Source organism: Ursus maritimus, unplaced genomic scaffold (assembly GCF_017311325.1).
Source record: "Ursus maritimus isolate PB19 unplaced genomic scaffold, ASM1731132v1 scaffold_3, whole genome shotgun sequence".
Taxonomy (NCBI): Eukaryota; Metazoa; Chordata; class Mammalia; order Carnivora; family Ursidae; genus Ursus; species Ursus maritimus.
Window position 1 is genome coordinate 28,051,733 of NW_024425563.1, and position 21,827 is coordinate 28,073,559.

The 21,827-nt window shown below is 40.6% G+C and overlaps 1 protein-coding gene across 3 annotated transcripts in view; it reads left to right on the forward strand.

Moving 5' to 3' along the window:
- CADPS2 (calcium dependent secretion activator 2) overlaps positions 1–21,827 on the forward strand; it is a 528,567-nt gene that overhangs the window by 472,777 nt on the left and 33,963 nt on the right. For 2 of the 3 annotated variants that reach the window (XM_040644062.1, XM_040644064.1), the window contains 3 exons: positions 6,298–6,372; positions 16,703–16,786; positions 16,892–16,924. In XM_040644062.1, coding sequence (XP_040499996.1) covers positions 6,298–6,372; positions 16,703–16,786; positions 16,892–16,924 — 192 coding nt within the window. Of the gene's footprint in view, positions 1–215; positions 231–6,297; positions 6,373–16,702; positions 16,787–16,891; positions 16,925–21,827 lie in introns of all 3 variants that reach the window. The other variant, XM_040644063.1, reaches the window with a different exon arrangement.

Genomic DNA, 21,827 nt, shown 5'->3' on the forward strand with positions numbered 1-21,827 from the left:
GGTTCTATATTTACAAACACAGCTTATTTTACCCCATGTTGTGTTTTTGTTGAGAGTGGTGAGTGGGTGAAGATGGGTCTGTTTTTCTTAGATTATCTGTTTAAGTTGACAGTTTGTTGCCACTTTTCTCATTGTAATTACTTTTTCATCATTTCTTTACTCTTCCCTTATGTTCTTCTTCATCGTCTTTTTTTTTTCTCCATGGCATGATCCAGTTTGGTAGTCAATGGGTAAGTCTCTCTCTCTTTTTTTTTTTTTTTTTTTTGTAAAAGCACACTTTCATTTGTATTATTATTTGTGTAAATGTACCCTTTTTATTTTCATCTTTTCAAATTAATATAATTAATTCCATTTTCAGGTTTATGTTTTCCGTGTATGTGTATAGTGCTAACAGGTTATTATTACATAGCAATACCCAGAGACATATTAAAACACATATAAATAACTTATGCCCTAAATAATGTCAGGGGGAATGTTTCTTCCCTGTTAGGCTGTAGGACCTACAAACTGCTCTTAGATTTTTTTAAGGATAAAATTATTTAGGGGCGCCTGAGTGGTGCAGTCCTTGAGCGTCTGCCTTCGGCTCAGGGCGTGATCCCGGCGTTGTGGGATCGAGCCCCACATCAGGCTCCTCCACTACGAGCCTGCTTCTTCCTCTCCCACTCCCCCTGCTTGTGTTCCCTCTCTCGCTGGCTGTATCTCTGTCAAATAAATAAATAAAATCTTTTTTAAAAATTTATTTAAAACAAAATGAATTTACCTTCCTTTAAACAAAATTCTAAATAAATTCAGAAGCAGAACGATTATTAATATTTTCAAGGTGCATATTATCTATAGTACATACTTTCACTGATACTAGAAAAATTTGGAACTTTGGATGACATGTATATATCAGGGTACCTCTAAATTTGAGGACCAGTAGACCATTCCTAAGGTCACTTCATGCAGAAGAACCCAATTGTGGATTTCAATAAGGTACATGCCCACCAGTGATAGTCTTTCTTCCCACTCACGGCCTGGGAAGTAACCATTATCAGAGGCAGGAAAGAGGCAGGCCTGTGTGTCAGGAGACTTTCTTCTCCCCCACACAAGGTTGTCTTGAATTACCACCCAGAACCTCAGAGGAACATGATAGGAAAATTTTCATGCATACAAAATTGACTAGATATTATATCTCTGTGTCTTATATGTGTGTTTTGATAAGTTACAATGTTTTTGTGCTGCATAGTTATGTTAAATCTTAAAAGTCTTACAGTTGCCACCTAGGAGTCAAACTCAGGGTGACTCTACAGGGCTGACAATTCTCATCCAAGCAGAAGGGCTAAGGGAGCTCTGAAAGAGGATGAGAGGGCCCACTATTTGTGAATGTCATACTTATTTAACCCAGCTATAGACATTAGCTATTTGGCCATAATTCATGCACATGCACACCTATTTCGTTCTTTGAGCAATTCAAGGGGAAAAGATGTATTTCTAACACCTTAGCGTACAACCTTACAGATATATTAAGTAACTGATATATGTTATAGAATGTTCAATAATTATCATTCTCTGAATACCTACAACATGATTTATTACCTCTAATCATCTGAATGAGGAAGTAGCTGGCTTGGATATCAATGGCTCATCTCTCTACCTTTTCATGTTTTTCAATACCCAGATGTAAGCCTTTGATGGTGTACTCAGAAATATTGTCTTAAGTCCCTCCATAAGTCCATCCATTTCTCATCAGGTTTATAGAATCATCTTACCTCTTCCCATTGATACTGGATTTATCCACCTGCTTTTATTTTAACATACATGGCAGTACCTGACACGTAATAGGCACTTAGTAAATAGTTGTTGAATGAACAGACTGATTTGTTGTCACCACTTTAAAAATCCTCCCCTGGAAGAAACAACTCTCTCGAGTACCTCAAAAGAAAAACAGGCACACACACAGATGACAAAACATTGTTGCATTGTCAAATGGTTCTTTATATTAACAGGTAGATGGCTTTGAAAAGTAATCTGCTACTGTTCATTATATTTGCATCTGTGCCTTCTCATCAGAGACAATTAGTTCCCCATAACTTTCACACGATTAATATAGTTCAAAATGTGCAGGTGTAAAACCCATTAGCAACTATGAAATGTGGTAAACAAGAATTTCAGTGCAAAAGAAGGATTTTATACTTTGCTTTTAATCACCAATAAATACACCCACGTAATTGCACAGGCTTTCCCTCTCTGTGCTTGAGATAAGTTTTGGCGTTGTTACAAATTAGCAAATACATTACATGCAGAGGTGAGCTAGTGGACCTCATTCTGTAGTAAGCAACAAATTAAAAACTAGATTATTACACAATTTGGAACTTTGTAAAATATATGCTTACACAGATAAACCTAGTAGGGATAGTTTTCTGAATTTTAGGGAATTACCTCTCCAAAGTCTCCAGTAAATTGGTTACGTGTCATTGCTGAGATGAAACCTTCCCAACCCCCTTTCCATAAGGCAGCCCCTCCTGTGCTCTTAAGATTCTGTTCTCTCACGTGGCACATGATGATACAAACGTGCTCGACCGCAGCCCAGAATGGTGTTTAATGGAGTCATTAGTGAGCGAATGATCTGCTCATGTGACAGCTGTGTGTAATGAGTCAGCAGTCTTAGGCCAGTTCCTCCGGGACAGATGTTGAGACCACAGAACCACCAAGTGTTTAGAAATCATTGTTCTCCACCAACTGCATGGGTCCTAGGTAATCCTTTGCCCTCGGTGCCCCCCATCCGATGGCCCATCCTGTGAAGATGAAAGCACATTAATGGGGGTTCCTTGTGTAGGATTTGTTCTCAATGACAGTAAAATGCTTCCATTTCCAGAACTGACGATCCATACCTTTAAAGTTCTTCCCAAGAGAAGGACCAAAATCTTTTAAGAATGCTGGACTGTACTGGCATTTGATTAGTCTTCATTCCTGTGTGTTTACATTAACAACAGTCAGGTGAAGTGAGGATATGTACCTGAGTGTAAGGGGACCGGGATTTCAGACCTGTGTCTGATCGCTGAATTCCCTGGGCTCCATGAAGTACGAATTCCTTAAGGTTACTCTTGATCTAAAATCAGAGGTATCTGCTGGAGAAGCACATACACTTTACTTGTGAGGGCAGAGGTAGGGAGAATTGGTTGAAGAAGTGGGCTGTAATTTGCCAAAGCGCTGGTAACGTAGGAGTATCGATCCAACGTGAAATATTCTGATAGAAATTTTATAGGTTTTTATTGCAGACAAAACTTTGCAGATTTTTATCAAAAATTCGGTCTGTTGGGGCGCCTGGGTGGCACAGCGGTTAAGCGTCTGCCTTCGGCTCAGGGCGTGATCCCGGCGTTCTGGGTTCGAGCCCCACATCAGGCTCCTCCGCTATGAGCCTGCTTCTTCCTCTCCCACTCCCCCAGCTTGTGTCCCCTCTCTCGCTTGCTGTCTCTATCTCTGTCGAATAAATAAATAAAATCTTTAAAAAAAAACAAAAACAAAAAAACAAAAAAAAAATTCGGTCTGTTAATCTAAATAAAATACACCAATTTTAGGTTAGGTAATGTAAATGTCTACGCAGATAAATTCTTTTCTTCTCTGTGATCTCTTTTGGCGTGTCCGTGTTTATCTTTGGAAGCTATCTGGATCCCCTGATGAATAACTCTAGCTAACCTTCTATCATCTCTATGTGGCATATGTGAGTTACTCTCTTTGCAGAATATATATGTAAAATATGAATTCTGAGGCCACCTGCCCACTCCCACCCACAGTGCTTCCAGACCACCTCTACCAACTGTGTAGCTAGAACAGATTCCAGAAGTTCCCGGCAATTGTAACATTAGTGAAAGTCCCAGCTAATGAGATAAGTTTACAATAGCAAAATCTCATGTTATAAAAACCTAACAAACCTTCTGCTATTTGGGTTTGCCCCTTGGCTAATACGTTTAGTATACTTTTCTTCCTTTTTAATTTTTTGTGTTTCTCTCTCTCCCCCTCTCCTCCTCCTTTCCTGTTCCCCTCCCCACTCCCTTTCTCCCTCCCTCCTTCTCCTCTCACTGCTTTTGGCTAGATCAGGTGTCCAAGAAAATAGCCGTCTAAAGGTGCATATTATAGGAGAATGTGATGGCTCCTGGGGTTCATGCCTTTCCTGCCTTTTGATAAAAAGAGTTTAAGGAACCTCTTTAGTGGCTTATCTCTTGATTTTAAGATGTGTCCAAATCAATCCAGTCTAAACATTTAAAACGTAGAAGCTCTGCAGTTTTACATCCAAGAGCCTTTTGATGACATCTGATTACTCTTGAGTTAAAAAATGAACATACAGCAGGGGCACCTGGCTGGCGCAGTCAGTAGAGCGTGCGACTCTTGATCTTGGGGTTGTAAGTTCAAGCCCCACAGTGAGTGTAGAGATTACTAAAAGATAATATCTTTTAAAAAATGAAATCTATGGCAAATACAGATAAACACTGAACATATCAAGTATATACTTAAGAATATGGAACCACTCAGAGGTCTGGGCACCTTGATTCCTGTATGTTCTATAGCACTTTCCAGGGCAGAGGGAAGCGAGAAGCTTGAAGCCCATCCCTTGTTTGTATCTCTTTCCTATTCTACCCCAAAGAGGAGCCTCGGTCTGGTATTTCACTTACTCCTGCTGCACAGACACAACTTTGGAGAGAGAAGGATATGAAGAGAGAGGAGTAGGGGGGGCTCCTCACACCAGGTCAGCTGTCGAGCTTCGTCTGAGCGGGGGACCTTTTTGTACCTGTGTCTGGTTGGGGGGGCCTTCCAGCTATCTCCCCTAGCAGCCAGATTCTCCAGGCTCTTTCTCTTCTACCTTGCTTCTCTTTATTGTCTCCCCTTTTCCTTCTTGTCAAGATGTTCTAAAAGCAAAGGAGTCAGCCCTACTCTCATAGAAATCCACCTTCAGTGTTTTCTGTTCCAGTTGTCTCTGGGGAGCAGAAGTTTGGGAATCAGTAAGGCCGTCAGTAGAACAGACACATCACATTTCCTTCACTAGGCGGAATACATGCTGGGAAAGTTCCACATTCATATGTGTGCAGTTAATTGTAGACCAGTTGTCAGCCCACGTGCGCACACGCAGAGCAGAGAACTCCCATGCACCAGGATTAGGCTTCCTGTGTTATGTATGCAGATAGATAGCCACTTGTAACTGTCAGAGCCTATGGGGGGAATCATTCCTGCGTATTCCAAAGCACACCGAAGTTGTGTGGGGAAACTTTGAGACATGTTTTCAGAAGGAAAAATCGCTTTCAAAAACTTACATCCTAGGAAACCATTCATCCGGCAGCTGTTAAGTTGGTCTAATGTTTATACTGACCCGAGTACTTTTACTCTATGCATTATGTTAGCTGTTCCAGGAAGCCTTGAACCATCAAGATAGGGTTAGTCTTTACAAGTCACATTTTCTCTGAAGTGGCTATTGGGGACAATCGGCTGTCAGATAAATGCTTCTAAAGCAAGAATTACTGTTTAAATGAATGTGCCTTCGCACACTGCGGAAGCCGAAGCTCCTGCTAATTTACGAATGCAACTCTCTCGTATTCTCTAAAGAAAGCAAAAAAAGGAGGCTTTCAGGTTTATTTTAAATACATCTTTTTTATATTTACTTAAAGGCGTCTTTTTCATGAGGAAGCAGTGATAAAACTATGGGGAGTGAGTGCTGTTTCATTATACCTTTTATGGCCTATTAATTTGTTACCATCTATTCACCTTTGTTGATGAAATTTTAATTTTGCCCTTGCTTGAGCATATTGTAAGAATTGTATAAACTGCTTCTCCCTGCGCTGACAAAACGGTCCTTTTAGAGCGAACAATTGGGAGCTCATTTTATCTCTAGAGCACATTTAAAATAACTTATGAATGAGAGTTGTCAGACATGAAATGCTGTATTAATTAAATCTTTTTCCAGTCTTTTTGCTTCTCCGGCTAAACCAACCCTTTAGAAAAATACACGGCCACCTTAATTATAGAGGAGAAGACAAAAAGTATCCTTCACATTCCTCCGCCTGAATAAGAATAAGAACCCAATTCATCTCCATAATAACCCCATTAGCTGCTTAACTCAACAGTGCACATGGGAAAATTTTCAAGCCACAATGTAAAAAGTGTTGATTGGGGGGATCGTTTTCAAGGTTTTGTTCTTCTGATGTTCAAAATGATCATTTTAAGTAAATCCGATATGTCATAACTAGGAGCTTTAAAGCATTTATGACTTATGACAAAAGTTTTGTGTCCACATCAACTAACGCATCTTTGTCTTTTACTCTCCAGCAACAGTACCATTCAAAAATAGATGATTTGATTGACAACGCTGTAAAAGAAATCATTTCACTGCTGGTTTCAAAGGTAATGTATTATTGATTCACCTTTTTAAGTCAGACTCTGAAATCATTTTGCTGAGAATGTTTAGAAAAATCTGTCTCGTGTTTCTAAGTACCTAATCGAAAAATAGTTTTACAAAGAGATGCAAGAAAAGTTCAGATTTCAAGAAGATTTCTGAACAAAATGTGAACACTCTTTGTCAACTTTTGATTTTTTTTTTTTAATTTACAATTTATTTACAATCTTGGCTTTTTTTGCAGCTGTTGGCTTTTAAAAATAACTCTGTCTTCCAGTAAGACCTTATTATTTCCCATTTTTGTTCTCTTACTATTTGTCTATCTGTTGGACTAATTCGAGTTGTCACCAGTCTTTGAGTGTAGCCTGTTTGTGGGGATGACAGTGCCGAGGCTCTGGAGCTAGTCCTGGGCAGACCGGGAAGGCTGACAGCCTGAGGTTCTCCTCTCCTGGGCCACTCCACGGTTTCCAAGCTGATGCTCCATTTATCTCTGACGAAGGCTATGGCCTGTAATTGTATAAGCAGAGATGAAGCATAAATGAGTACTCCATTGAATGATTAGATGATTTAAAATCCCACTGAGGGTAACAGACTGCCATGAGTTGACACTTGAGATCTGGGTCTTGCCGGGGAAAGAGATGGAAAATGGAACTCAACAGGGTGAGGAGTCAGAATGGACGTGGTCCAGGGGCACGTTCACGGGAGCAAATGGAGTCCTTGCTCTTGCAAGGCTTGATCAGAGAACCCCAATCAGGCTTCATAAAACAATTGGAAGAACCTACAAAAAGCAAAGGAAAAAATACCCCCAATTTAGTAAGCGAAGGACATGTTGTTTAGAAAAGAAAAAGCAGAGATGTTCAAGAAGCATGAAAAATGTTAAACCTCACTCATCACTTAAGGAATGTAGAAAAACCACAATTAATATACTACTTTTTCTAGCAAAGGAACATAGATGTTTTTAAACTAACACTTGGTTTTAGAGGAGGCGAGGTGGGACACGCATACTTCCTGTCTGTGGGAGTGCAAATCATTACAGCCTTCCTAGAGATATTTTGGAAATATATCGAGTACATGAATACCCTTCTACCTAATAAGTATTTTTGCATTTTTTTCCTACTCAGAGAGATGCACAAAAATATATATACATGATATGGTCACATGACTTCTAATGAAAAATTGGAAACTTTAATCTCTAACATGAAGAGAATGGTAGATTATGGGACATCTGTATTAAGAAGCCATGCTTTCAGAGACTATTAATGGTAAAGGTTTCATAATATAGTATTAAGTGAAAAAAAACTTAATATTTTAGAAATGGAAAGTACGATCTGAATTTGCATCGCAGAGAGCAGAGACGGACTAAACACCAAAATGTTGACAGAGCTTCTCTGGATGGTGGGATTATACTTGATTTTGGAGGCGGCTGGATTCTTCACGGTTTTTTGGGCTGGTTGGTTGGTTGGTTGGTTGGTTGGTTTTGGTATTTTCCAAATTCCTTAGTAGCAAGTCTGGAGATAGAAAATAGCCACAAAGAAGCTTTTAGAATAGCGCCACCCCTCCAGTTCTTGTTCTCTTCACTTCTACCCCCCCAAGAATACCTGCGCCTTCTCATACAACCCACACTCACCAACAAGTGGAAAGGGAAAGGGTGAACAGGAAAAGCATCCAGCAGGTGGGGGAGAGGTGAACCCCTGGAGAACAAGGCTCCAGAGGCAGAGCAGGGAGGTTTCTGTCCTCCCAGGAGCCCAGCACGGCAGCTCGCAGCACTGCACAGACAGTCCACTAAAGTGAAATGAAGTTCACTCTGTACCTTCATTGTCTGTGAGTCGTCCAGGGGGGGTTTACCCAGAGGCACCTCCCCATCTTCACAGTGTCTCCTCTGCAAGTTGAGAAGGGGGCCTACTGGAAGTCATTAAATTGCATGATAGCATGCAGTTGGTAAAGGGTTAAATAGGCAGCAAGGAAAAGAGAACTAGTTCAGGATTTCTGCTGGTAGGGGGAGGGTTGCAGAGGAACCTGGCAGGGCTGTCTATCATCTCTGCATTCTTTCCTGGCAAAGTAAAAAACTGATTTCTTTTATATCAAATATACGTTTTAATGAAAAAATAGTATATTTGAATCAAGTAAAGAAATGGTAGTCTAGAGATCAGTGTTATTCAGTAGAACTTCCTGTGGTATAAAAATATTTATCCAGCACCATCCAATACTAGTCACAGGTGGCTATGGACCACTTGAAATGTGGCTAGTGCAACTAAGAAACTGAAATTTTAATTTTACTTAATTTTAGTCAATTTTAACTTAAGTAGCCTAATGTAACTAGCTATTATGTATGGAGATGATCAGATCTAGATTAGTCTTTTTCTATGGATCATTTTTCCTGCATTCTAACAGTACTTTTTAATAATCTTTAATTCTTTAGTTGAAAAGTATAAAACAACCCGACTTCATAGAGTGAATCAACCATCTTAAGCTCCCATAGGAGATGACAATAAATGGTGTTTTTTCTTTAATTTTATTAAGCAAAGAAAATAAGGTTCTATAATCCAATTCTTAAATGTTAGCAAGCCAAAAATTACTTGAGGTCTTGTTAAAATGTAGATTCCATGCTCCACTGTCCAACAATTCTGAATCAGAAGTTTGAGAAGAGGAGCAGGAAGGTACATATTTAACAGGTCACCATGGTAATTTTGATGTAAGGGTCCATCGAGCCAGACTTTGAGAAGCACTGCTCTGATGAATCTCTATCCAGGCTATTATGTGAAAAATCTTTAAACTTCAGTATAGCATTTTAAAACAAAACAACCCTCTAAGGTAGTGTGTTCACTTTTTTTTTTTTTTTTTTTGGTCATTGTTGAAGAAATGATACCTTAGAAGGGGATATTTATGAAGGACCAACTGTGAAACTCCGATGGCATGGGCAGTCTTACCCTAATTCGCAGATACAAACACAATCCTCACAGTAGTCTACTAAATTGACTACACACCTAATTAAGTAAGAGAGTCAGGAACCAAACTTCTGAGCTTCAGATTCGTAATCCAGTGGACATGCTGCTTCTAGAAATCTAGGAAATCAGTGAAACACAAAATACTCTAAAAATTAAAATAGGTAACTTCTACGTTTACTGCCTTTACCCCGTCAGATTTCAAGAGTCATGTCCTAGACATTTTTGTTTTATCCTACCATATTAACTCAGTATGAAGTAGCATAGTGAATTACTTGTGTTGTATTCCGAATGTTTCTTCCCATGTTTTAATTATTCTGTGCATCTTGATAAGTGTATTTGCTATGTTTGGTTAAGTGAGAAAGAATACTTCCTTCTTTTTACCTCCTCTCTTCAATCCCAGCTCCATATCCTCTTCTTATTCCACACTTCTTCACAAATGACTGGAGAATGAGCCAGGGCTCTCGATGACATGTAGCACTCAGCAGTATGTCCCCCAACTGCATGCACATGTCCATGCTGAGAAAAGAGCTTGGCTTTCCATCTCTGTGTCCTTCCTCCACCCAGGACCTAAATGCTAGTATTCCTTGGGTTTCCATCTTTAGTCTTCTTTTGAACTCATTCCACAAATTTCTGTGACTTTCGTACTTCTGATTTTATGTACTAATGATTCCCAACTCTGTGCCTGGGAGGCAGAGAGAAATCATGGTGAAAAGCCCACCTTCAGACCTGAGGAACCTAATGTCTTCATCTAAGAACATTGGGAAGCCATGGAAGGGTTGGGGAGGCAGCGAGTAATGGTGAGGAATTAATCATATCTGCATTAGAAGAGGATTCATCTGATTGCCTGTAGCAAATAGATTACAGAGAGGGTACTGCGGAGACTGTTATGTTGGTCTCTAGTGGACCAACCCAAAGACATTTAAAGAGTGCTCTAGACTGAATGTTTGTGTCCCCCCACCCAAATTCATATGTTGAAACCTAATAATCCTTAAGGTGATGGTATTAGGTTGTGGGGCCTCTGGAAGGTAATTAGGTCATGAGGATGGAGTCCTCATAAATAGGACTAGTGCCCTTATTTAAAAACAAACAAACAAACAAAACCACGGCGCTCCCTAGCTCCTTCTGCCGTGTAAAAATGCAGCCAAAACCATCATCTTTGAATGGGGAAGTGGGTTCTTACCAGACACCAGATATACCATCATCTTGATCGTGGACTTTCTGCCTCCAGAACTGTGAGAAAAAACCGTGCGTGTTTATGTCACCCAGGCTAGGCTAGTCTGTTACAGCAGCCCCGGGGTTAGTAATGGGGAGAGAAGGGAATTCCTCGGTTGCTCCTAGGTTTGTGGCTTGAAGCATGGCATGCATGTCAAAGTCATTGACTGACGCAGGGTGCCTGGAAGAGGGACAGATTTTGAGGGAAAGACCATGATGTCACTATTGGACATGTGGAGACTGAGCTGCCTCTGAGATATCTGAAAGAGGGGAGGCCAAGGAGACAATCAGAGAGTTGAGTCTGGAATTCAGAGGAAGCATATTGAACCAAAATATCAATGGGATTATAAGATTTCAACCATTAGAGATGATTCTGTGTCAGTGGCTGCTGTTCTGAGGCCGATGTTCCAGAACAGGAAACAGTATGGAGAAATGAAAATCAGCCGTAAAGGGGTAAAAAATAAAGGTGCTTCTAGCCAGAAAGGGACTCAGAAATTTTTACTCGAGGGAAAAAATGATAGCGAAAACATTCAATCTTGCCAAGGAAAGGATACCAAAAATGCTATATTTCTCACCACCTTGTAATAATTAAGTTGACCAATAATTAAGTGTGGGAGAGTCAGAAGAGCTGAACTCTGCTCCTGTTTATTCATGTTACCACCTGCACAACTTGGTTTCCTCATCAAAAAAACATGAGTATTAGATAACAAAAAATATCTATAGCCTTTGGTCAGTCTAAAACAAAAATCCTTATATACATTTCTTTGTAGAAGCCTCTGGGGACCCACATCATTTCTCCCCAGATTCCAGAGTCCCATGGCATGCACAGTGCCAGAGTTGGAACCCTGAGATCCTCTAGCAAGGACTTCACAAGTATTTTTATAATGTTTAAAAGACATATGTAACGTTCTCGAATACATCTTGGGTAGCACCCTAAGGTAGAACATTGATCAGAGCAAAGCTGCTCGAGCAAAGAGGGGAAGGAGGCCTGGAGCTCTGCCTGTGGGGCCTCATCTCCCAAGGCAGGCTCCCAAGGTAAGCCAGAGTTGACCTCCAAGTCCAGTCCCCTGGTTCACAGATGAGGGAACAGAGGCCCCAGGTCACATGGTAGGTAGTTGTGGAGCCAGGATCCGGCCCTTGTGGTCCCTAGGCCTGTCATCTTTCCATCACACTATACAGACTTCAGCAAGAGCAGAGAGGAAAAGAGTGGGCGCTTCACCACCCAGCCTTCTGGTGTCCTCTTTATATCTGGCTTGTACCCACCAGCCCGTGTGTTCCCTCCTTTGGCAGTCGTTCCACACAGGCATACACGCCGTGGGACCAGCATGGGCAGGTAGAGGAGAATGGAATTCATTGTATGTAACACGAGGATCCTGAAGAAAAGCTGAGAGAGCTGTGGGAAAGGACTGATCAGGGGAAATGGTTAACAGAGCAAAGAATGAGAAAGTGACCACTCCCGGGAGGCATTCTGGTTAACGGGGCTCAGTAAATTCTGGGTATGAAGTAAAAGAGCATAGGGCCCTATTCAACCTACTAAATCCTTGATGATTGCAAAAAGGGATTTAGGAAAGAAGACACGCTACCTCACTGAGTTCATAGGCATAGAGGTAGGTGTAAATATATACAGACACAGATATATTCTTTCTGATAACCTAGAATGTTTCCCCCTAAATTTCTCTTAAGAGTAAGATGGGCAGAGGGTACATCAAACCTGACTACCTAGATTCTAGAATTAAAATATCTCATCGACTCATGCTAAGATTAATTTGATTAAATTTACTCATTTGGATCAAGGCTCTATATTCAGAAGACACCTGTTGAAATCCAACTATATGCTTAAAAGGATTATTAAGAGCCCTTAGGAGAGAGGCAATACAAAATACGATAGGTCATTCTATTTGTGGGACAAGGAAAAAAGGAACAAGGAGAGGAGTGTGGAGAATTTACCAATGTCCGTGCTAGATGTGCCCTTTTGGAAGTTGTCTTAGATTCTTTGTGGAACGAGGTATGTTACAAATAAATATTTGCTGTCAGATACTATCCATCCTTGGGCAGGGGCCATGCTAATCTCCATATCACGCCGGCTGTAGTATCTATGCTGCCGAAGTGAGCACTCAGATATTATGCGTCCTTAACACAGATACAGAAAATCTGGAAAGACCTTTGGGAGTCAGATGGAACAGAGGTTCAAAGAAGTGGTTTCACAGCTGGAGAAAAGCGGATGAGGAAGGTACAATTGCATTGTATCATAACATTAACATTCTGATTCGGGGAAGGAAACCTGGTTTTTTCCAGTCCGTGGTATTGTGGTTCCATGTGGATTTTTAACAATACTAGCTAGTCCTGATCTTACCGAATAAATATAAAACATCTGCTAATAGATATCTCCAGCACCACTAACCCTCTCCCCCCCCCCCCCGCAAAAAAAAAAAAAAAGAGAGAGGGAAGGGAAAGAACTTAGTTTTTCATGATCAGTCTTATTTGGATGAATCTCTTTCTGGAGGATGTTATAACTTGCAGTGTAAAAGATGCAAATATCCCTTATTTACTTCGTGAATGACAGCTGAAAAAGCAGGAACTGTGTTTTGAACCCACCAATCTATCGCTGGAATCCTCCCAATAACGTTTTAGAATTTGTGGTCTACTTTCCATACATGTGGGAAAATGAATCTTATACCCTGTTAAAATTCAACAGGAAATTGAACCCGCCATGCCTTGTGGCATACTTCGTGTTTCATTCTACTAGTCATTTCAAAGTGCTTTTCATCTTTAATTTCCTTGAGAGCGTGCATTTGAGGTAAAGTTGGTAATTACCCAGACAGACTTAAGGTGTTAAATATTATTCAAACAAACCCAGTAAATGGCATCTACAATAAAGAGCAGGGAAACAAAGAGATTACAGTGTTTCATTCCAACCCGACACCCTCAGGAGAACAGAGAGCACAAGGCAAACCCCTAAGTATTTATATACTCCCTGAGCTGTACTGAGAAAGTTCACAGGAAGCAGTTAAAGACACAGCAACTAAACCCAGCGTTTAACTGGATTTCTTTGGAATCTTGCTGTTTTGTGCAATTAACAGCCAGATGGAAAATATATCATTATTAGTCAGTCTTGATTTTAATAGAGTTTGGGTTTTGAGGCCACTCTTCTGCATGTGCCTCGTGGGAATCTCACAGACAGCCTTCCTGCAGGAACTGGATGGCTCAGCTGGTTGGTCCCAGGGGGGCAGACGCTGTTCACTGCCATGTAAGCACATGGGGTCCCTGCTGGCTTATGTCTCCCCAGGGGCCATTTGGGGTGGGGAGGAACTCAAGGAGAGGCTCTCCGCTCTTGTTAAAATGGAGGCAAAGAATGTTGTGACACGGACGCCCCAGTCCTCATGTAGGATTTACACAGATACGACCCAGTGCTGCTTGGTACTCTCAAGAGAAGGTGAGCCGGACAGGCTGCCAGCTGCTACAGTGGGGAACATTTTGCCTGAAAATCATCACCAACAGTTGCTTCCCCAAGTGTCATTTTATCCCCTCCACTTCTGCCATCCTGAAGGTAGCTCAGCCTCTGTGCCACCTGGCAGCTTAACGACATCCTCCAGTTAGAAGTCATGCTTTCCCTCCTCAGGTTTCAGTTACAGTTTGCCCACCTTTACTGGCCCTTAACTGTCATGACCAGTAGTATACACGTCTAGTATACACGTCTGTCTCTCCCAGTAGTTTGTGTGTTCCGGGAAGGAAAGGTCTAAGATATAAAGTGTCTATATTTCCTACACTAGGGGCTCAATAATAACAAAATGACATTTACTGAGTACTGATATGTTGGGCACATTACTTATTTAATGCTTACAACTGCGTAACCCTAACAGTAAAGAACATGAGCTTGGGAGCCAGACCACCTATGTTCAGAGCCTCCTTCCTGTGCTGTCAGCCAAACAACCTTGAAACAAATGGGATTTTAACACAGGTCTTCTGATTTACATCCTCACGCTCTGTTCTACCTCAGTTGGGATCTTTTAATCGAATTAGACCCACTCGCCAATAACCAAACTCATTATTACTCTTTATCACCGAACAATCCTAAGGCAACCCCCATTAACTTGTGACTTAACGTACAGAGGTTCTTAGACCTGTATAATGGATAGTGATTTAGCTAATCATATCAATAATATTAATTCTTTACATTTCTTTAGTATCGCTGTTCTCACAGTCCTTTCACATAAATTATCTCAGCTGGTCTTCACTGATCCTTGCGAGAGGGACATGATGGCTGTCATTTTCCCCCTTCGACTGATGAGGATGCCACAGCTAGAGAAGCTCAAGGCCGCTGCCCTGTAGCCAGAGATTGTCAGGGCTGCAATTGAGCTAAGATCTTCTAAGTCCGTCCACAGGCGTCTTGCCTCTACCTCGCCTTGTCCCTCAGCACCGTTTACCCGTGTACACATATACTCACTCGAGGGCACCGAGAACCGGGTGCTGTGCTAGAGCCTTCACTGGCTCAGGTAGTCTGGTAACCATAGCAATTGTCGCTTTCCTCGTGGCAAATGAGATCACCCAGCACACACTGGCTCTCAAGATTTGAGTTAGAAGAGATGAGGCATTTTCCACAGAGGGCCATTAAGTTTGGAATTCCCTTCCCCTGGTCTGACATAGCCCTGGAGTATTGGTCTTCTGGGTCTTTGCAAACCACATCAAGTTGAGTTAGCCAGCTATGATTGGTAAGAAATCCTAATGGGCAGGAAGAAAGTGCTAAATTGACTTTTAGTTGCGAGCAATTTGTAATTTTGTGTTTTTTGCTGTTTGTATCCCTTAGGATAACTAACGAGCCATACATAATTTTCATTCTTTGAAAATACAATTCTAGTCAGCAGTTTGCCTGATTTTGTTTCCGTGTTCTTACATCATGTCGCACATGATGTGATGGAGAAACCTATAGGGAAGTTTTTGTTTCTTTTGCATAAACTATTTTGCAGTAATTGACCAGCCATAGAGAAAAGATTATCTCCTGTGCACTCTCAGTGAGTTCTCTGGTCACCAGAGACCAATAAGCTGTGTCCCTAGAATTATTATCACTTTGTTGAAGAAGCTGCTATGTGAACAAAAACCAGCCTTCGTTAATTTCCCTTTTCGTATTTAAAAAACCTTGTCAGTATTTTCCCTTTGGGAGTATATAATTTGTCAATAGTGCATATTATTTTAGTTCTAAAGAGGAAAGATGCACGGCAGTAAATTCCTACTAATTTCTTTTTCTTATCTTAGTGCCAAGTCTTAATGTTTCCACTCAATGAAATATAATTCCCTACATTTTTAATCATATTATGGCATACATGTCTTCACTTTAGCTTCCGAGAAATATAAAATTGTAGAAATGTAAAACACTTGTGAGACGAATTTTAATTCCATACCACCCACAGTGCACGCGCGTACGTATGTGTACACACACACACACACACACACACACACACACTATTTAAGTGACAGAAGAACTGACTGGTGCAGTGGTTGGCCTGAGCCCACATAGTAGTCAGTGTGGAATCAGGAGCTTATATTAAGCTCAATTTAGTGCTCTCTCCCTGCAGAGTATTTATCTGGTTTAGCTCTCCAACTGCTTCGTAAGCTTCTGAAAGCAGATTTGATCCTTTATGTCCTTATTAGAACTACTTGGTAAATGCCTGTTAACTAATGTCGGACTTCGTTGCAGGGTCACAGGAGCCTCGAATGCTACACATTCCTTCCATTACCTGGTCATTTTGATTCAACCTTTTCTGTAGATAGAAAAGGTTGGGGAATGGTCAAGTGATCTATGAAAGGAAGGAATCTGATTACACTTGACCATCATGACTTCTAAACATCTCTGCTGAAGTTGAAAATTGTTTTAAGGAATAGTCTCAGGAATTTCAAGTTACTTATCAACGGTTTAAATTATCTCACATGTTCAGTGACCAGGCTGCTGTTACATGTTTACATGTTACTCTTTTATCTTTAAAAAAAACTTTGTGTATCATTTCCAGCAATAGGAAAGGGACCTTAGAGCTCATCTTCAAAGTGAAAGAGTAAACATTACAAGTCAGCCCTTTGACTGTCAGTTTATTCATTGTGGATTTTTGTGCTGCAGGAGAAGCTGGTCCCGAAATTGTTCGCCCTGTTACTAATTTGTAATATTCTAAGTACTCACTATAAACAATTACAGTTTGTTTCAGTGTTGGAAGGGGTGTTATCTAAGCTATCAAGATATGATGAAGGCACTTTCTTTTCATCCATTCTGTCATTCACTGTAAGTATTTGAATGAGTTCTCGTCTGCTGTCTTTTGACTGTTGTCATAGTACTTATCTAACAGTTAAGAAAATAATTCTCATAATTGTCTCTTTTCCACTTAAGGTGAAAGCAGCTGCAAAATATGTTGATGTTCCAGTAAGTATTTTTTATTTGCTTTTAAAAACTGTGTGTGTGTGTGTGTGTGTGTGTGTGTGTGTGTGTGTATAATTCTTTTTTAAATAATTATGGTTTACCACAGGTTTATTTCAGATCTTTAAAGTGAGTGCCATTCCCTCAGGGAGCAGTTTATTTTCCTTAAGCAAGTGCTAACCCTCAGAAGAAGGCTTGACATGATTATTTCAGTGTACTTTTTCCATTTTAACTTGGGAACTCTTACGGAGGTCAAGTCATTATGAGAACATGTCAGCTTAGTTGCAGAGGGTAATTCTAATACTCTAGGACTGGGTAGTGAATGCCTCATACCATTTATAGAAAAATACTCACTGTCTCTTCCCTTTATATGGAAGCTGTAACAGGTTTCTTACAGGAATTAAAGTGACAATAAAGAAACCAGTTAAAGGATGAGTTTTTTAAATACAAAAGTGTTGTAAATCAATATTCAGTTATTTTAGCATTTGATGTTTCATACAATTCTTGGGAAATAATTTGTAACCTGTAAATCTGTTCAAAGATTAAGATACCACGAGCTGCAATTAGAAAATTCACCTGATAAATCAACAAGTTAGCACAGCATTTTTAAATTGATAATCCTAACAAATTACTTTTCGCAAATTATTTTTCATCCTATTATCACATATGTGATCAAGGCCTAATATGTTCTGTTTAATCGTATATCTTGGCATATGTATCACATTTCAAAGAATTTGAGCACAATGAAAATAAAACTTACAAATTAAAACTAAATGGAACATAAGTCATCTCAGCTTTACTTAAGACTGTGCTTGGGTAGCGTCACATCCCGATTGTCATTTTGAACGTCAGTGGTTTCAGGACAGGCAAGCTGTGTATAGCACTTGTAGATGGCTCTTATTTTTAAAATGCAGAACCACATATTATACTATGGACTAAATAGTCCCCAGATTTATCGCTGCCATAATTATTATAAGTGGATATCTTTATCTTCTTTTTCATCATGATAGATGTACTCTTTAATCCCCATCCCCTACTCCCCCCCATCCCCCACCCACCTCGCCTCTGGTAACCATCCACTTGCTCCCTGTAGTTAAGAGTATAAATGGATATTTTAAATGAAAAGGCCATGGACTTTCCTGCCTTTGCATAGGGTTTCTTTGGAACAAGGCTTTTTTATTTCACAGATGATTCCAGAGAAGTCTTGGTATACTCCTTGTATTGTACCTCGAATCAGAAAACCAGCACTGGGCAGGCAATAAGCAGAAATAATCACAGGTGTAGTGTCTTGCAAAATGACAGCACAAAAGAGAGAAAGGGAAAATTAAGGAGAGTTTGTACTTCCTATCTTAAAAAGAAAGAGACACATCATCATAGGAACGCATGAAATTCATCGGAATTCCTAACATTTTATAATATAGCTTTGTTTTTATTTTGAAATACAAATAGAATGGGACACCATAAATATTTGTTCTTAGGGCTTTTGAAGTTCTTTTTCTAAGATTTTTTAATCTCTTTTTTAGAAAGAAAGAGCTCACATGGGAGGGGCAGAAGGAGAGGGGGAGAGAATCTCAAGCAGACTCCACACTGCGTGGAGGAGCCGGACTGAGGGCTCAGTCTCCTGACCACTGAGATCATTACCTGAGCTGAGACCATGAGTGGAATGTTTAACCAGCTGCTCTACCCAGGCGCCCCAGGGCATTTGAAGTTCTTAATTTGACCCCGTACGAGATCTGTTAGACCTTATCAAGCTTCAGACTTGAAAGATAGAGAAAGTGGTCATTCATTCTCCTTCCCAGTGCAAAAACTGCCCCTCCTGATATCCATGACAAAGATTCGTTCAGGTTCTTTTAATTTTTTCAGTAATTGCAGGCTTACCAAAAGGCGGCAGCCTCCTCTTACCTATAATGAGTTGAAATTCTGTACCTCAGTGAATTCTACCTTGGTTCTAATCCCTCTTCTGCATGACGGCCCTTCAAATATTTGATGATAATTAATCATGCCTCCTCTTCCCAAAGGATGTGGTGGCTATTCAAAGGGATATATTGTCTGAGGAATTCGTACTTTCTATATTAGACATTTTCAATTTCTTCACTGAACTCACTAAGTATTTATTTAACACTAAGAGCTAGGTCCCAGGCTTACATGATGAAAATATACATTGACTGCCCACAAGCCATTCAGTGTCAAGGATGAGAGAGAGAGAGAAACAGACACACATTAGAACAGCTACAACCACTGTACCCCAGCTCTTTATCATGCCAGTCACTCATCACTCTCTAGGTGGATTCAGCTTACCATTATTAAATTTTTTAATTTAATTTATTTAATTATTAAGTCAAGTTGCCCCCCTGCCCCAGCAGAGCACACTAAACCATAGACATGGTCTGGCCATGGCAGATTACTCAGGGAGGAGTTTCTCCCTTAGGTCTGGACATTACACCTCTATTACTGACGCCTGTGAATCTCAACTTCAACGGCTATAAGTCGCTGTTGACTGTTACTGGTTTTCATGCTAAAACCCCAGCAGATACGCCTCTCTGAAGCAGTCTTTTAAGGAGAACCTCATGAGGAAAAAGAACACTGGTTCATCTTTCACAAAAACTAACTCCAAGCTGATCAAAAACCTACCAGTAAAATGCAGACTTCTAGAAGAAAACATAAGAGAAAATATATGTGGTCTTAGGTTTGGTGATGAGGTTTTAGGGACAACACCAAAAACATCCATGAGAGAAAATTGGACTTAATAATTAACTACTCTGCACTGTCAAGAGAATGAAAAGACAAGCCAGAGACACGTATTTGGCAAAGAACTTGTATCAAAAATGAACAGAGAACTCTTAATACTCAACAATAAGGGGCGCCTGGGTGGCACAGCGGTTGGGTGTCTGCCTTCGGCTCAAGGCGTGATCCTGGAGTCCTGGGATTGAGCCCCACATCAGGCTCCTCCGCTGTGAGCCTGCTTCTTCCTCTCCCACTCCCCTTGCTTGTGTTCCCTCTCTCGCTGGCTGTCTCTATCTTATAAATAAATATCTTATAAATAAAATCTTTAAAAAAAAAAAAAAATAACAAGAAAACAACCCAAATTGAAAAATGGCAAAATATCAGAATTGACACTGTAACAAAGACATACAGCTCTCCAATAAACATGTGAAAAGATGCTCAACGTCATTTGTTGTTAGGGAGATGCAAGTTAAAACAATGAGGTACCCCTACACACCCATTAGTGTGGCTGAAATTTTTAAAAAATGACAATAGCAAGATGTTGACAAGGATAGGGACCAACAAGGACTCGCACTCATTGCTGGTGTAACTGTAATACGGTACAGCTGCTTTGGAAGGCTGCCCGTTTGTTACAAAGCTAAACAGTCTCACCATGCAACCCACCAGTTGCAATTCTAGGTACTTATCCAGCTGACCGGAAAATGTACATCCCCACCAAAACCTGCACACAAATATTCCTACCAAACGGATTCATAATCACCAAAAGTTGGAAGCAACTAAAATACCCTTCGATAGATGAATGAGACAACTGGAATACTATCCAGAAAAAAAAGAGGAAAAAGAAATTAGCTAACAGGCCCCCCGAAGATATAGATGAATCCGAAAGGCCTATTGCCAAGGGAAAGAAGCCAGTCTGAGAACAGGCTACACCTATCACCTACCAGTACAGGCAAAACTATAAAGATTATAAAACAGAGTAGTGGTCGCCGTAAGTTCAAGGTCAGTGAAGCATCTAGGTGAAGCCCAGGAAACTTCTAGGAGCAGTGAAGCTATTCTGTGTGACACTGTAATGGTTACATGATACTATGTATTTGTCAAAGCCCGATTTGACAGCAAAGATTGAACCTGAACATGGGCAAATTTTTAAAAGATCAATTAGGACATCATGGGATCCCAGGACAGAAAGGAGATTCTGATTTTTTAAATATTGCAAATGTGTGGAATAACCTCCCTGAAAAAGATGGAGGAAAAAGTGCTGATTTGAGTGACAATGAAAATGAGTGGAGTCTGTAATAATAAAGGAGAAAGCAACCGTACATAAGCACGGTGGACTAGCTGATAAAGTGTGTTCCCACCGGCTAACAATTCAGAAGCCACTAGGCCTGTCCCCTGGAAGTGAATGATGAAGTACAGGGACGGCGTTTGGTGAGAGCCAAGTTTCTCACTGTTGGAGTGACAGGCTGGAGACGAGGAGGCTAGGATGGTCTCTGTGGTAATGCATTGCAGTTGGGGACGTTAACGTGGACTTGTCTTGAGCTTAACATAGAGCTGGTTACGTGTAGAAATACTTATATACGCATATATTTCCTTGGCTTGTTCACTGAGAGAGCCCAGAAGTAACCATACCCCAGCAGCGACCATCACACCTAGTACCCAGCCCTTAGTGTCTGATCTCCAGGAAAGTGAATCAGGACTCTCTGGAGAAATGGCAGATACTGGGACTGGGGCAGCAAATATACAAGATGACCCTGGAGCATCTTATAGCGGCAGAAAGTAAGGAAGTGTTTAAAACACACGCACACGCACACTCGCATACACACACACAATGATAAGGGATACATTAAAGAGACACAGGAGGCATCTGAAAGAGCTCGCAATGGCCTGAGCTAGGATCATTTGAGCAAGGATATAATCCACAATATAAAGCAAACATGCATTAGTCCACACTTATACAAGTAAATGTTTGATTGAGGAAACAAATGGCAAGAAAGATAAACCTCCCTTACAGAAGACTTGCCAATAATTAGTGTAGATACTTTGCTCGCAAGGAGACCACATCGCTCCCCACAGCTTAAGGCTGTGCAGAGTGACGTCCTACGAAAAGTACAGTATAAGAAGGAGGGTGGGATGTGGGGGGCAGGGAGGTGATCGATTTACCATGGACGAACCTGACAACTACTACCTC